General features: G+C 34.9%; 1 protein-coding gene across 2 annotated transcripts in view; it reads left to right on the top strand.

The window, feature by feature from the left end:
• ADK (adenosine kinase) overlaps positions 1-16,170 on the top strand; it is a 387,062-nt gene that overhangs the window by 304,081 nt on the left and 66,811 nt on the right. For both annotated transcript variants that reach the window (XM_004680753.2, XM_004680754.2), the window contains exon 9: positions 6,022-6,136. In XM_004680753.2, coding sequence (XP_004680810.1) covers positions 6,022-6,136 — 115 coding nt within the window. The remainder of the gene's footprint in view (positions 1-6,021; positions 6,137-16,170) is intronic.

Below are 16,170 nucleotides of genomic sequence, written 5' to 3'. Positions count from 1 at the left end.
AAGATGAAAAGGAGAAAAAGGTGAGCATTTTTTTCTATTTCCCTTCCATGAGAGGATGCATCCTCCCCTCATTTTCTGTCATAAATCCCAATCAGTTCTCAAGCCCTGAATATTACCACTAGTGATCTATGTGCTAATAGTGATCTGTCTCCTAATGCCTTTAAAAATAGCCAGTGTTTATTCACCAGGTAAATGCACAGTGGCATTGTTTATGGTATTCTGGTTAGCTTCTCTGCAAATTTTAGGTTGTCTTTCTTTTTAAAAAAATCTCTAATCTCTAAAATAAATTGGGAAATTTTAGTAAAAAAAAAAAGCTTAGCAGGGTACTGCAGAATGAGATAAAAACTGGAGCTGGGCAGAGCACAAAGCAAAAGAGAGGACATACACATTTATATATATAAAATGGATAATTGCATACTGCCTTATTTAAATGACAGACCTGCTAAGAATTTAAAATGACAATTCTTGGGGTAATAAGTTTCATGAGGCCTTTTATTATTCTGAAAATCAGTTCAGACTGCAGTGTGTTTTTAAGTCTACCTTTACTTGAGCTGAATCTTCAGAACCTAAATATAACCTGTATTTTTAAATCCTAAATAAAAATAAGGTACTTAAAAATATGTAGCATTTTGAAAGGTATATCAAAATTTGATTTAAATTAAATAAAGAAAGTAACCTCCCTCCCAAACTTAAAGGTAAATATTATTTGTACTTTCATTCACTGTGTATTATAGTATATGCCAAATGACAGATTCATACCTTCTCAACTGAATCATTTATTCAGTTTTAATCCAAGCAACAAATTTTAATTTTCTTATTTTAGAACTCTAAAATACAACATTTCTGACCATAGAATAAGCAAATCATCCTTGTTCTAACTTCCACATAGCTCTTGTTATTACCCAGGGGATTCCCAAACTTGTACCTTTTCTCTTACCAGTGATGACATTGTCATCTTACACTTCTGATATCGGAAATTAAGGAATTGTGTTATACAATATACCATTCACTAGCTACATGTGACTGTTCTGATTAAAATTCAATAATTTCTCAAGATTTATTTTTTGTTTATTTATGCATATAAGAACTGGGTCATTGGCCAGAGGTGCAGGATTGAGAGGAGTCACCAGGACAGAGTAGGGAACAGAACAGGTGGATTTACTGAAATACACTGCTGAGGAGAGTAGTAGGCAAGACAGGAGAGATCTGCTCCCTGGCTGGGGTTTGAACTCAGGCCACAGCAATGGGTGATAGCTGGATAGTGCTGATACTAACCCTTATGCCATCAAGTAGGCCTAAAACTAAAGAAAATTTTAAATCCACTTTCTTGGTCTCACTGGACACATTTCAAAGATATATTGGTGGTGCAATTATAGAATTTATATATCATTATGGAAAGTTTCATATGACAGGAAATTCATAGAGCATGCACAGGAAGTGTTGATTCACAAAGAAATCTCTAAGATTATTCAAAAGTTCCTGTTTTCCTCACTAATATAAAGAATACAATGAACAATCACCCAAGTTTCTGGATGTGAAAGTTTTTGGAAATAAGATACAAGGTCTGGGCCTACTGGGTTAAGAGGATACGATGCTGCTTAAGTAGGCTTCTGAGTTCCCGTAGAGGACAGTTTTAAAAGTTAGGTTAAAGGAAAGAGATAAGATAGTCTTCTAGTTTTTGTCATCACTTACTCGTTCAATAAATATTTACTGAACATTAACTCTTTTTCTAAACCTTTGATAGACATCGAAGACAAGTTACAATAGAAATGGCCAGAGAGCATACAGTGCAAGAATGTGGGATGCATATCCCATTTTAGATAACGATTATCAGAATAACTGTCCAAGTACATAAAACTAGAAAAACATGAATATCTAACCATGAAAGAAAACAGAGAAACAAATTTCAAACAGAAGTAAAAGTAGAAAGGCCCCCAAATAAAAAGCAGCGTAATGCACTCTGTACTCCATGAACTTTCAGAAGAATAGTATGCCTGGAATGGAGTAAGTGAGGAGGAGGAGGAAATATGAGCTAGGAATGAAATTGACATATCTTATAATAAACACTGTAATTATTTTTAGATATTTCTGTTTGTAAAACAAAACAGAATATGATATGGTTAAGTGAGGCAAGGTGAGGGAACATCATCACTGGTATTACCAGAGCATATAGATAGGATCAGTATTCTTTAAAATTTGTATTATCAGCTTAATAAATAAATGAAGAGGTATTTTCTTTGGTTTTGAATACACTGCCAAATTTAAGGTGTGTGTATGACAATAAAAGCATACTTTTACATTCATAAAATGCTTCTCCACTGTGTATAAAATCTTTTCTAACATCATTAGTGTATTTAATATTCACACAAACATTGGGGATGGATAGGGCAAGTATCGCCATATCAGTTCCACAGATAAAAGAGGCACTTTAACTTGTTCAGTTTCTCATAGCTTAGATATCTAAATGAGCTTAGGAAATGATGAAATTCAAAAGCTGAAATTCACTAGGATAAGACCAAAAAGGAGTAATTAAGAAAAAAATAACAAATAAAAGATCTGAACAGACTTATTATGCATGTGGTAGACAGTTTATGTAGGATGAACACTATGGTTTTGTGGCACCAAAAAGTACATTGCTAGAGTTCATAGAAATTGTGTGATCTGTAGACAGTCGGTGTAATCCCCAAGAGTATAATCCCTAGAATCAGGCTTGGTGGCTGCTAACCTGGGCTCTACTATTTAGTATACTTATGACCCTAGAATTTACTTAACCTCTCTGTGACTTAATTTCTTCACCTATAATGTAAAGATATAACAATAGTACCTACTGCGTAGGGTGGCTTGACATTTATTTAAATAGTTTGGATCTATGTATGTTCATGGCTTTTGGTTTCTGCATCTATAAAATGGGGACAAAGTAATACAGAATTATATGAGCTTTGTTTTGTTTTCCTCACCCTTTTCTTCTTTTTTGTCCTTTATTTGATACCAAAATTGAATTGGCAGAACTCAATGCCCTTTCTAAAGATTTTGAAGTAACCACAGTATGTGGCACTTTTAAGGAGTTTTAATAAGTCACTAGAGGGAAAATGTTTATTAAGTGCTTAGCATGTGCTTAACAAGCTCTTTCACTTTCCTTTTTCACTTATCCTCACAATAACTATTTTTAACTTTTTATCTTTAAAGAAATTTAGAACTAGAAAAATTGCACAAGTAGTATGTGGAGTGCCCAGATACCCTTAATGTTACCCTAATGGTAACGTCTATACAACAAGATATAATAATCCAAAGCCAGGAAATTAACACCAGTGTAACAACAATAACTGAACTATAGGCTTTATTCAGATTTCACCAGTGTTTCCTCTACTTTCCTTTTTCTATTTGAGAATCTACTACAAGATTACACATTTATTTGTCATGTCTCCTTAGTCTCTTCCTGTCTGTGACATTTTCTCACTCTTTCCTTGCTGTTCATGATCTTGATGCTTTTGAAGAATACTTGTCATTCATTTTGTAGAATGTACCTCAATTTGAGTTTGTCTGATATTTCCTCATAATTAAATTTGAAGTAATGCATTTTTTAACAGAAATCTGCATAAGTGATGTGCCCCCCCAAACACATCATTTCAAAGATGTACATAAAATTCCTGTCTTCTTGATGATGTTAACCTTTATCACTGAGTTAAGGTGATGTTTTCTATTTATCCTCTGTAAAATAAATGTCTTGGGGTGATATTTTAGGGCTACGAAAGCATGCTATTTTAGCATCGCTAAGTGTGATCATTGTGTAAAGATGATGTCCATCAACTTGTCATTTGTAACATTACCTTTTTTTCCTTTTGTAATGAATAAGTACCATAGTAGGAAATACTTTGTGATTATACAAATATCTTGATCCTCTTCAAAATTTGCCCACTGATTTGCCCACTGAATTAGCACGCTTCACTCTAACATCTTTTAACATATGATTTAGTGTCTTTGTTTTATTTGTTTACAAATAGTAAATCTATGTGGATTATATTCTAAAGTCTTGTAATTTCATCATTTTGCTAAGGTGTGTTAGCTTAAGTATAGTAGGGAAGAATCTACTAGGATGAAATTGTAGGAGAGTAAAGCATATTTGAGAAGACAAAACTTAGGTTTTAAGAAAGTTTTTCTCTGGGTATCAGTTACTGAAGTGAAGCTCCTCAAAGCATCATGAGAAATTTAGATCCCAGACTGACAGATTTTGTATGAACTTGGCAATAGATATAAATAATATAAACTTAAACCATCCTGTAAAGATATGTTTGTATTTGGAAAGTTTATTGCAGTCTTGAGTGATCATTTTTGTGATACTTAATTTGAGACTTAAGATTTCTTTAATTAGATTACCAAAACTTCCATAAAACAGAGGGTTTGGATCAACTGTAGATTCTTGTTCTTTTCTGAGAGTTTTTCTTCTTCTTCTTCTTTCTTTTTTTTTTTTTCTTTTTTGCATAGAAGAACTGAGGAATATTATCGGGGGAGGAGGTGGGTAGTGAGGGGGTTAACCAAAGACAGTGGGAAGTAGAACAGGTGGAATACTGAAGTATACTGCTAAGGGGAACGGCAGGCAAGAAAGGAAAGGTCTGCTGCACTATGTAGGTTAGCTCACTGGCAGGGGATCAAACTCAGGCTTCAGCAGTAATAATCTTGAGACTTAACCCATAGGCAACCAGAGAAGCCTATGGGTTCTCATTCTTAATTTATTCCTTATACCACCTTTAAGAAAGACCTCTGTTTAGAAAACTTCCAGTACTTACGTGCTTAAGATCCTGCTCCCAAGATTATAGAGTGAATCAGTTTCTTAAATCTGCTTCTTGTATAAATATGAACTATACTCAATGGTAAGCAAAAGTGCTACACAGTAAAACATATATGTAGTAAGGAGATTGGGCAAATATATATGAGTCATTTTAACTAAATACATATATTAATTTGAAAGAATGAAGATATTGTTGTAATATGGCTTTTTTTTAACCTTTCAGCAGTTACTAGTCATTTCTAATGATCTTTACCTCCAAACTGAGAGTTTCTTTTCCATCTTATCAAAATTCTGTTCTAAAATAAATGACCAAAGCAAAATAATCAGCCTGTTTGAAAGGTAAGAATATTAGCCAATCACAAGTGACTATTCTTTTCAGAAGCTACAGTTGCCTGAATCATCATGTTAGGTATAGAAGTAACGCTTGGTTTCGTATATCATCTAAAGTGAGCAAACAAATATTTCCTGATAGTTGTTATAGCTTCAAAAATGTAATGGCCTCTATTGTTACTTGTTTCCTGATTAACTTAGTTTAAACTACTCAGATACATACCCCCTCTGGTATATGTTTCTTTTTCTGTAATTGTTTGAAATTTTGCACAGTGATAGAGTGCCCAAACCATTGACAGTTTTAGAGGCTCAATTTAGACATACATTTTTAAATTTTCTAAAATTCTTGAAAGAATGACTAGAAATCCTAGCTGTAACTCACATGTTAGAGTCAAGTCAGAATAATTATGACATACAACATCTTTAGCTATATAATTTGAAAAATATCATAGTGTTTAGAATTTCTAATCTCCTAACTTTATATTCTTTACCAGTCTCTTTAGTTAGAAATTTGAAAACTGGATATTATTACAATTTGTTATAATTTTTTAATATTATAGTTTTGTGATTGTTATTACTTTTCAGAGGTACATACTAAAACATTTACAGATGATATATTACCTAGAGCTTACTTCTGAATAATATCTAAAGTAGGTAGATGAGAGTGTAGATGAACTAAGATTCATAATAAATTTAAATTGTTACAATCTCATGGTAGGTTCCTTGGACTAGTCTTTTGGACTTCTCTATTTACTTTATATGTGGCAAAAAAATATTTTTGAATAATTCTTAATAGATATTTCCAGTTTTTCTTACTTTAATCCTGAGAATCTAAATCCTTAAGCTATAAAATTTTTGCTTACTTATACCGATTATGAGACTTTTTCTCTCTTCTCTTTTTATAGACTGAAGACATTAAAGAGATAGCCAAAAAGACACAAGCTATGCCAAAGGTGAACTCAAAGAGGCAGCGGATCGTGATTTTCACCCAAGGGAAAGATGACACTGTAATGGCTACAGGTACTGTGGAAACTTCATGGGAAACTCAGTTTTGCAGAGATTAATCACATGTAGCAAAATTCTATATGTTTCTATTATAACTTCTTCAAAATAGTGTGCCTCTTTCCTTTTACTCTTTCCTAACCAGCTTCACACATCTTGCTTACCCACAGCTGTCACCTTTGGTAACCTCCAGTTTGTTCTTTTTTACAGATTACACGTATAATTGAAGTCATATAGTATTTATCTTTCTCTCTCTGACATACTTCATTAGCATAGAGACCTCAAAATCCACGTTTTTGCAAATGACAGGATTGCTTGTGTTGTTTTAATACAGAAATGTGTGTGTGTGTGTGTGTGTGTGTGTGTGTGTATGAGAGAGAGAGAGAGAAAGTATGTGTGTTCATTCCATGTTTTCTTTATCCTCTTATTAATTGACTGACACCTGGATGGTTTTCATGCCCTGCATATATGGTAAATAGTGCTACAATGAACATAGGAATGCATATTTTTTCAAGTTTGTGTTCTACTTCAGATAAATACCCTGAATTGGGAGTGTTGGATGATATGGTAGCTGTGTTTTTAATTTGAGGAACCACCATCATTTTTCCCTGGAAGCTACACCAATTTATAGTCCCACCAACAGAGTACAAAGGTTCCCTTTTCTTCACATCTTCACCAACACTTGTTATGCTTGTCTTTTTGAAAATAGATATTCTACCCAGTGTGAGATTGTATCTCGTTGTGGTTTTGAATTGCATTTACTCAGATTAGTGAAGTTGAGTACTTTTTCATATACCTGTTAGCTCTTTGTATGTCTTCTTTACAAAAGTGTTTATTCACATTCTGTGTCCATTTTTAAATTAGATTTTGTTTCTTCCTGTTGAGTTGTATGATTTCTTTATATTTTTTGCATTAACCCCTTATTGGATACATAATTTGCAAGTATTTTCTCCCATTCCATCTGTTATCCATATTTTGCCCACAGCATTTATCAAAAAATCTGTCTGTACTCATTGCATATTTTTTCTTCTTTGTTGAAAATTAACTGATCATATAAGTTTGGGTGTATTTCTAGTTATTTTGTTTCACTGAGCTATGAGTCTGTTTTTATGTCAGCAACATACTATTTTGGTTACTATAGCTTTATTGTGTAATTTAAAATCAAGAAGTGTGATGTCTCTAGCCTTCTTCTCTTTTCTCAAGATAACTGGCTATTCAGTATCTTTTGAGATTTCTTACAAATTTTAGGAATGTTCACTACATCTCTATGAAAATGTGCCTCATTTTTTTTTATTTTCATAAACATCTATCTCAGTAGAAAAGATTGTATATTAAAGAAAATAATTTACTGAAATTGAATTGAGTAAAATCACTCTGATGTAGTTTATAATTACCTTGATATTTTGGTAATAATGTTGGCCTATAGATGTTTTTTTCTGAAAAAAAGAAAGATACAAATAACTTTGCTGGCTTATGATGAATTTAATTATTAACAAACAAATCCTAAAATAGGTATTTATTGGTATTAAATGTCCAGAAGAAAATCTTCTGTTTTTTTCTCAACTCTTTTTAGAACTCAAAAATAGAACAGGAATTTCATTTGCTAAACAAACATTTCCTTGATTAAAATGATTAATCTTAACAACATGATGCTACCTGCTATTACAGTAAAATATATACCTTTAATGCTATCTGAACTATTAAGATTAAAATCTTCCAATTAATTACTGGGCATTATAAACAGTAGCAATTATTATCTTTGTGTTTATTTAGTACTCTCCTGAACACTGAAATTTAAGATGTGAATCTTAAAGATCTAATTGGTAAAATTAATAAATCTCAAAATGTGAATGCAAAGAAGTATAATTACACATCTTAATTATTAGCGTAGACTATAATTGTTGTAAAAAAGAGTCAAAGATAGTATGTAGTTTCCTAAGATGCATTACTATCTTTGCTAAGTCCAGTGTTCTAGGAAGAATTTTTTTTAAAGTAGAGCAGTGCAGTCAAAGAGGATCATGTAAGCTCTGGGTACCAGGTAATATATAACACTTTATTGTTGTGGCAGGAAAAGCCATGTTGTTAATTTGCACAGAGAAAAGAAACATATGTCATGAAAATATCCCTTAATTGGTAATAACTATCTGAGTTTCTGTCTTCCCATCTTATGACTTGTTCCCGTCTTAGCAATGAGCACTGTTAGGAAAAGTGAGAAATACACAGCTTTAGTATCTTATAAGAACGATAGTGCCGCCTCCAGATTCATAAAATCCTGCTTGGCCGCTCTTTATGGAGACATTTGTTGTAAGATTTTATACATTCCACAGAGAGAGAGAGAGAGAAAGAGATAGGGCAAGCATCCTCCTCATTGTAAATTTGCACAATTTTCCTCAAATTGAAACCTTTAAAATTAACTTCCCCATTCTGTAACTGAATTTTCTTGTCAAGTCATTTTGTTCTTTCTTTATTAAAATCTATTAAACCATTCTTAGGGATGCTTACCAGGAGGAATTTATTTGAGGAAAGACAGTGGCTAATCTTTACTTTTCCCACTATATGAAAATGAACTTAAATTAGAGAATGTACTATATCTGCAATGCATGGTAAATACAAGATGGATAGAGAATCTGTTCAGTGGTGTCAGCTACAAAAGCAAACATGATAAATGTTAATGCAGTTTTGAGCCCTGGGATAAGCTATTCAGTGCACAAGCATAGCTGAATCTCTTTGCTATGTTGTTATTCATGGCAGCCAAATAAATGTCAATAATAAAAGAGAATTAAAGATTTTCATTTCCCAGAGGCAATCCTCTAATACGGCTTGATCTTTCATTTCATTTGTAATTCGTTCTCATGTCAGGATGCAATCATTCGCCAGGCACTGGGTGTCATGTTAAGTCATTTAATAATGATTAAGAACATAAAAATGCTTGGCCTGTGGGGCAATTCACAGAAGAGATGCCAATTTGTTATTGTTTTCCCTCCTTTCCTCTTGAATATGGATCAGTTTTTTCCCACCTCCTAGCATTAATATACTAATGGAAGATGGGAAGGGAAAAGTGTCCCTGCATATAACATAAGTGGAATGGTACAAGGCAGTGCTAACACACTTATTAAAACACTAATTAGGAATCATTGTTCCTCAAACTCACACAGTACAGTATTTTTAAATGATCACTGTTAACTTTGTGGCATTTGGCAATAATGTAACAAAATTAGCTTCTTTGGATTTTAATTCTAGAAATCTTTCTCCTTTGGAGATAGCGATAAACTCCTTTCAGTAATATTCTAAATATAATCTTTTTTATTTCTCTCTCTCTTTTTTTAAGTTGCCTTGTGAATCGTGGTCTTTTCTATTTACCCTGTTTTTTGGTCACCCATATTTCAGATTGGATATCCATCTTCTGTATTAGCTCATCCAGAGGTTTTGTCACATATCAATCATTATTTCATTGCTTGCAGGCTAAATGAGCTCCAGCTTTTTGGGGGGTGACATGGTAGGTTGCACTGGGAAGTAATAAGAATAAGAGACTGTAATGAAGGGCAGAAAAGATGGTTCTGTCCATTTTGATCCTTTTAATAAATGCTGACTCGAACCTATTAGGGACCCAGGTCAAGGGAACCCAGGTCAAGGAAATGCATTTCTGGCTCCATAAATATGAGAAAACTTAAGTGAAGATTTACATGATATGGTAGGTAGCAACTATCTATGAGGTCTTCATGTGAGCATGCAACTGAGGGACCCCCAAGTTGCATGTTATAAAATGAGGTCATTTCATCCATCACATAAAGAAAGATAGAGGAAGCCTACTCTGGTGTGATGTTCTTTAATTGAATTAGTGTACATAGAGAGAAGAAAGTTCCTAATAAGAACTTTCCTATTGTTACAGAGCACCCCAATGTGAACTGGGCTGCCTGTGTGTTCTCACCCACATGCTTAAAATTTAGTTGTACTGCAGGTGCACATACAAGGATCAATAATGGGTTTCTTTACAAAAAGAAAGGAAAAGGAACAACTCAGGGAAAAAGAGCGAGAGATACAGGTAACCAGAATATCTTACCAGCTCAGCTGACTTGGAGATATAATAATAAACTAACTGATAGCCCCCAGTCACACAGTCCAAGAGCTGTTGCCCAAGCAAGAGAGAGAGCCAGTGCCCAGGCCCCACCTTGAGCCATTGAAAATCTCTCCCTATTTATCCCCCAAAGTCCCAGAATGCCTGCTTGCTTAGCTACATCCTTGGGTCCTTGCAGTTCTCTTCTTGGTACTGCTGGGAGTTGTAGTTTCCAGGCACTGGAGTAGGGGGTGGAGTCCCCCTACTCTAGAAAGCTGGAGTAGGGGGAGGAGTCCACAAAACTCTACAGAGTTCCTTTAGGACATCCTTCTCCTTAACACTATGAAACACCCCAAATTACCTATCCCCACCTGAGTAAATGCCCAGCAAAACAGGGTTCAGCCACACAGGGTTAACCCAAAGCAGGGCCATGATGCATGGGAGCTTGCAAGTCAATAGCACTTCTGGAGGTGAACCATAGGGTGGGGGTTCTGAAGCGGATCCCAGAAAGCTAGAACAAAAGGAGATACTACATCAAAAGAATGGCTGCCGCTGACCCCATCGGTTTCTCACCTCTGTGTCTGTATCAAGTCTCTACCTATCTCTTCTGCTCGTATCCTCTTCCAGGTCTCCTTCCCAACAATATCTGAATACGACGTGAGCCAGCAGGAACAAGAGCTCTCTCTAGAGCCCACCTGCCTTTTGTGTTATATAGCTTTACCTGGCTACTCAGCTACACCACTCATTCCCAGTAGCACACTAGGACCTGTAGTCCAAGCAGACACCATATAAGTGGGAATGGGAAAATTGGCACCTCCCCTTAACAGAGGTGTATTTGTAACAATCATGTATTAAATTTTATGTATATTAAGGATTATACTGAAATATAAATATCGTACAACTACATGCTTACATGTGTACGTATGTGTATATATGTATGTCATAGAAATAAGATTTCTCCACATTCTATATTAAATATATCAAAAAATGGGAAAAGCTGTAGGACTTTTGTTTCAAGTTGAAAATAATGCATAACACAGTAGCTTTTCTTAAACAATAACAGAATGAAAAATGTAGACTTTTTATTTCTGAATAGTTTCAGAATTCTTTCTGGGTTATTTGAATTGCAATGTTGCCCAAAGGGAGAAAAAAGATCAGGTCATAGTTTTTCAACTGCAAGACTGATGCTCTCATGTCAGAATCACTTAGTAGGCTTTTAGTAAATATAACCTTGCCTTCATGGAAGCACCACCCCCTCACTTGATACATCACTGTGAGGAGTGTTATCATATACATCCTCAAGAAGAGGTATCAGAAAGGGGGTGGAGCGATTTGGAGGGGGGGGTAGAACTGTATATTTTCTGAAACAGCTCCCTTAGGTGACCTAGCAGTGCTGCCCATTTTCCCCATCTCTCACTTTGAAAACCATTGGATTAGGTGATTTGATATTGTTGATTCAAGTCCTGTGATCTTGTAGGATGATGGAAACAGAACATTTAAGCATCCAGTATTTCAGTAAATCTGTCCTTGGTGAATGCTTCTGACTCTCAGTCAGTCAAAAAGTATGGAAGACCCATCTACTCTTGCAATCTGCATATTACTTTAAATATTCCCCTGCCCTTGAGGAGTTTATAATGTAAAATAGTCACATCATAGTACCTTTATCAGTTCTTTAAAAGCAAATAGGGTTTTTGAAGCTACTTGTCTTTGGATTCCTGAGTCCTTAAAAAGTCTTGTCACCTCACTTTTTTAGTTAAGTTTTCATGTTCTTTGAAAACACTCAATGCTGTCCATTCTCTATAAGAAAAGGTCATTGTAATTTGCAATTCTGGTCAGCATAAAGTACAGAAAGTGGGCAATGGAAAAAGGAAAACAATCTCAGCAGCTGGAAGAATAATGTCAGCACATCATCACACTCCTACTGCTACAAAATATTATAAATCATTTTGAAAATGTTATCTCTCTGACAGCCAAACCAATTTGAAATGATGATCTTGTTGGCATAGGTTGGTGATGGTGTGGCTAGAACAAATTAAGTAATACTGTTTCAGAATGTCTGTATACGGCACTCAGAAAAATAATAGAACCAAGTGAGATTTTAAATTAAATACATTTTTTTTAACTGGGAACATAAGCACCTAAATTATTAGTTCATGTTCCAGTTTTGGATTTTTGTAACCACAAAATACAATCTTTTAATTAGCCAAGTGGTCAAAAATAATTCAGAAAAGCATATGTTAAACTGTCACTGTTCTCACAAAGTGATTATTTGAAGCATGGCTTGTATGGTTGGTGATCTCAGACCTAACAAAAACTGAGACCCTCTCTTAACTACTACCTCTCTACCAAACAATATCTTACGAAAAGCAACATGGAAAGCAGCCTACACTAGACATATGTAAACCCTATTACAACATTCATTTCTGGAAGGGCCTTTAAGTCAGATTCATTGAGATATAAATTACATGCGGTAGAAGTCACATGTATTTTACTAGATAAAATACAGCAACTATTAGGGGAAAAGGATGTCCTGAATAACTCCATAAACACAGGTTTCATGGACTCTACCCCAACTCCCGACCAGAGAGATTAAGACACAGGGAACTACAAATCCCATCACCACCAAAGCGAAAATTGCTGGACCTGAGGCTGGAGTTAAGCCAGTTTTGGTATAAAACCAGACATGTGGTCTTGAAGGTCTCTTGGCTTCTTGGTTTTTGGCTTGACTTTTGGCTTTTTGCCAGCTCTCAGTGTGCCATTGGGATTCCAGGGCAGCGAAACTTGTAGGACACATTAACCAACTCATCTCCCTCTCTTCCTGAATTATTCATTTCTTCATTCCATTTTTTATAAATAAAGCTTTTATTAACCTTTTTGTGTGTGCCTGCACAACTTATAGTAAGTTGACTCTTACTATAAATCCCTTTTAGGCAACCCATTTCATATCAGGGTTGCCCTGTAATACAACCACTGCTATCAAAATATAGAACATATCATATAGCATTTTTTAAAAGATATATTTATTTATTTATACAGAGCTGAGGTACAGGCCAGAGATGCGGAGGGTGAGAGGACTCACCAGAGACAGAGTGGGGAGCAGAACAGGCAGATCAATGCAGCACACTGCTGAGGGGAGCAGCGGGCAGGCCAGGAGAGGTCTGCCACGCCATGTGGCTCTCCTCCTGGGCAGGCGGGGATTGAACTCATGTGGAAGTGGCTTTAGCCTCTTAGTGCAGTGCTCTAACCCGCTGCGCCACCAGGGAGGGCCCAGAACATCTCATATAGCATTTTAAAACATAGTATAAACACAAAACTTGGTACAGCTTTTCAAAAAATTAGATCAAGACACCTGTGACACTTCCTCCATATTAAGAAACAGAACTTCTGGCACCATAGAAGACTGTTTGTTCTCCTTTCCTAATCATTTCTTTTACCAAAAGCTTTTCTTTTGGCCTCTATTATTAGCAATTTATCTTATCACGGCTTGAAATAGAATCACCCAGCACATAGACTTTTTATCTGTCTGCACCCTTTTCTTGAGCATTGCCTAATTTTTTGACATATAATGCTCTAGCGTCTCTTATTTTCCCTAGTGATTCTAGCCTTGCAGTCACCACCTCTTCAAGTAACATTGGTTCCTTTTCTTGACAAATGGTGTTTAGAAACCCAGATCTGTGTACTATATATGCTCACTGCTACTTGAGTATCACTGCTTCTAGTTGTTGATAATATTTGTATATATAATAATCCAAGCATACATACCCATATAGATTTGTTTCTATATCTGTCTGTTTATATATTTAAATTACATGAGTCAAGAGTGATACCCTTTATTCCAATTCAGCAACATAAAATTCATTCTAGCCCTCACTCATTCCTTATACCTTCTTCCTCTGACATTGAAAGTTCTGACTCTCATTATCTAAAATGTACTTACTAAACTATAGTGTTTATTTGTAATTCTTTTTATCAAAATAAAACAGGACAAACCCACTGGTTGGTGGGTCCTCACCTTTACACTTAAGAACGCTGTACATATCCCAGAAGCAGACACACCATGAGGATCAATAAAAACAGTGTTTATTTACACAGGGAGTAAGAAATGGCAACACTGAGAAACAGAATTTATGGATTTGCACATGGTTTGATGCCAGCACTTTGCCTCAGATAGCATTCACTGACCGCAAGCTAAGGACTATGTTGAAGTCACACATAGCAACCTGGCAGCTTCTCCGCTCACACACACCCCTCCTCAGCAGTGGTTTCATTGTCCAAGCCCTTCGCAGCTTATCTGCAAAAATTTCCTACTCTGTCCCCTTCTCCCATCAGCCCCTAGGTGGGTGGAATCTGAAAAACTCCACCCTCTACCATCAAGTTGGCTATGAGCACCACCATCTGCCTCAAAGGTTGCTCTTCACAGCTCCTTTTACAAAGAAACTTACCAAAAATAGTGTAGTTTTGTTCTTTCTGTTCTACTCACTCATGTATTGTTACATTATTCTTTGTGATACAGTTAGTTTCATTTGTTACAGCTTCCATTACATTTTTCTTATATATCCAAAGATCTCTGGGTTGGTTGATTTTTTTTATTTTCTTCCTTTGTTTATTATCTGAAATTCACTCTTTGTGGTGTAATATTCTATGTGTTTTAACAAATGTATAGGATCGTGTAATCACCCCCATAGATATAACACAGAAGAGTTTCATTTAGTTTTCCAAAATGGTCGCACCAATTGTACTCCCACAAGAAGCATATAGAATGGCTCTATTTTTTTTTCATCTTTTGCCAACATTTATTATTATTCATCTTTTTAATTTTATTCTTTCTGAGTTGTATGTACTAATATCTCACTGGTTATAATTGTAATTTTCCTGTTGTAATGAGGTGGAGCACCTTTTCCTCTGCTTACTGGCATTGGATATCTTATTTGTGAAATTCATATTGAAGTATATTACCCCTATTAGGTAGCTATCAATTAATCACCATGTTGATTTATAATTATTTGAAGTGTCTGCATATAGGTCTTTTATGATATAAACATACTATGATACCTTCTACTCTATAGTTTGCCATTCCATTCTTCATTATAAATTTTGTTAAATAAAGGTTTTTAATTCTGTATTTTCCCCTTATGGGTAGTGCTTTTCATGTCCTTTTAAAGAAAATCTTTGCATGCTCTAAACTCATGAAAATATTTTCTTGTTTTTTTTACCTATAACTTCTGTTTTGTTGGGGTTTTTTAAAGTTCTATTTATCTAGATCCACAAACTATCTAGAATTAGAATTATTTTTATATATGATATGGATAGAAGGCATAATTCGTTTCTTTTACACATATGAATAACTAGTGACTGATTTTCATTCATGGAAAAAGTGATCCTTTCCATAACTAAATTAACACTTTTGTTATACTTAAGATGATCATATATTTAAGTTTTTTATAGGCTCTCTGTTCTAATTCATTGTTTTCCCTATCCTTGTACCAGAATTAACTGCTGTCTTTGTGTCTGTAGACTTAGTATATAGTCAATCTTTTCTATCAGCTAATATCAGTCTACCTTTGTTCTGCTTGTTGCCGTTCTTCCCCTCAAAACATTGTAATTTTTGTTAGAATCTTTATTCAGACTACATAAATATACAAATCAAGCATTAGTTGACACATTTGTAATTGTTTGTCTTCCAATTCATAGAATATTTCCCTCTGTAAATTAATGTAATCTGAAATTTTTCTCAAGAGATTTATTATTTTTGGCTTAATGGTCATGTGTATCCTTTTTGTAAGGAGCCTGGTTATTTCTTTATGCTATCCATTATTAAGTGGTATCCTTTTAGACTTCAGGGTTTTTATTTTAACCTGTAAATAGGTTTTCTTTTTTCCTTAAAAATATATTTATTGGGCCCTCCCTGGTGGCGCAGCGGGTTAAAGCACAGTACTAAGAAGCTAAAGCCACTTCCGCATGAGTTCAATCCCCGCCTGCCCCAGAGGTGACCACATGG

This window comes from Condylura cristata, unplaced genomic scaffold, assembly GCF_000260355.1.
Source record: "Condylura cristata isolate star-nosed mole 26May11 unplaced genomic scaffold, ConCri1.0 scaffold00011, whole genome shotgun sequence".
Classification (NCBI taxonomy): domain Eukaryota; kingdom Metazoa; phylum Chordata; class Mammalia; order Eulipotyphla; family Talpidae; genus Condylura; species Condylura cristata.
This window is presented reverse-complemented; position numbering and strand designations above follow the sequence as displayed.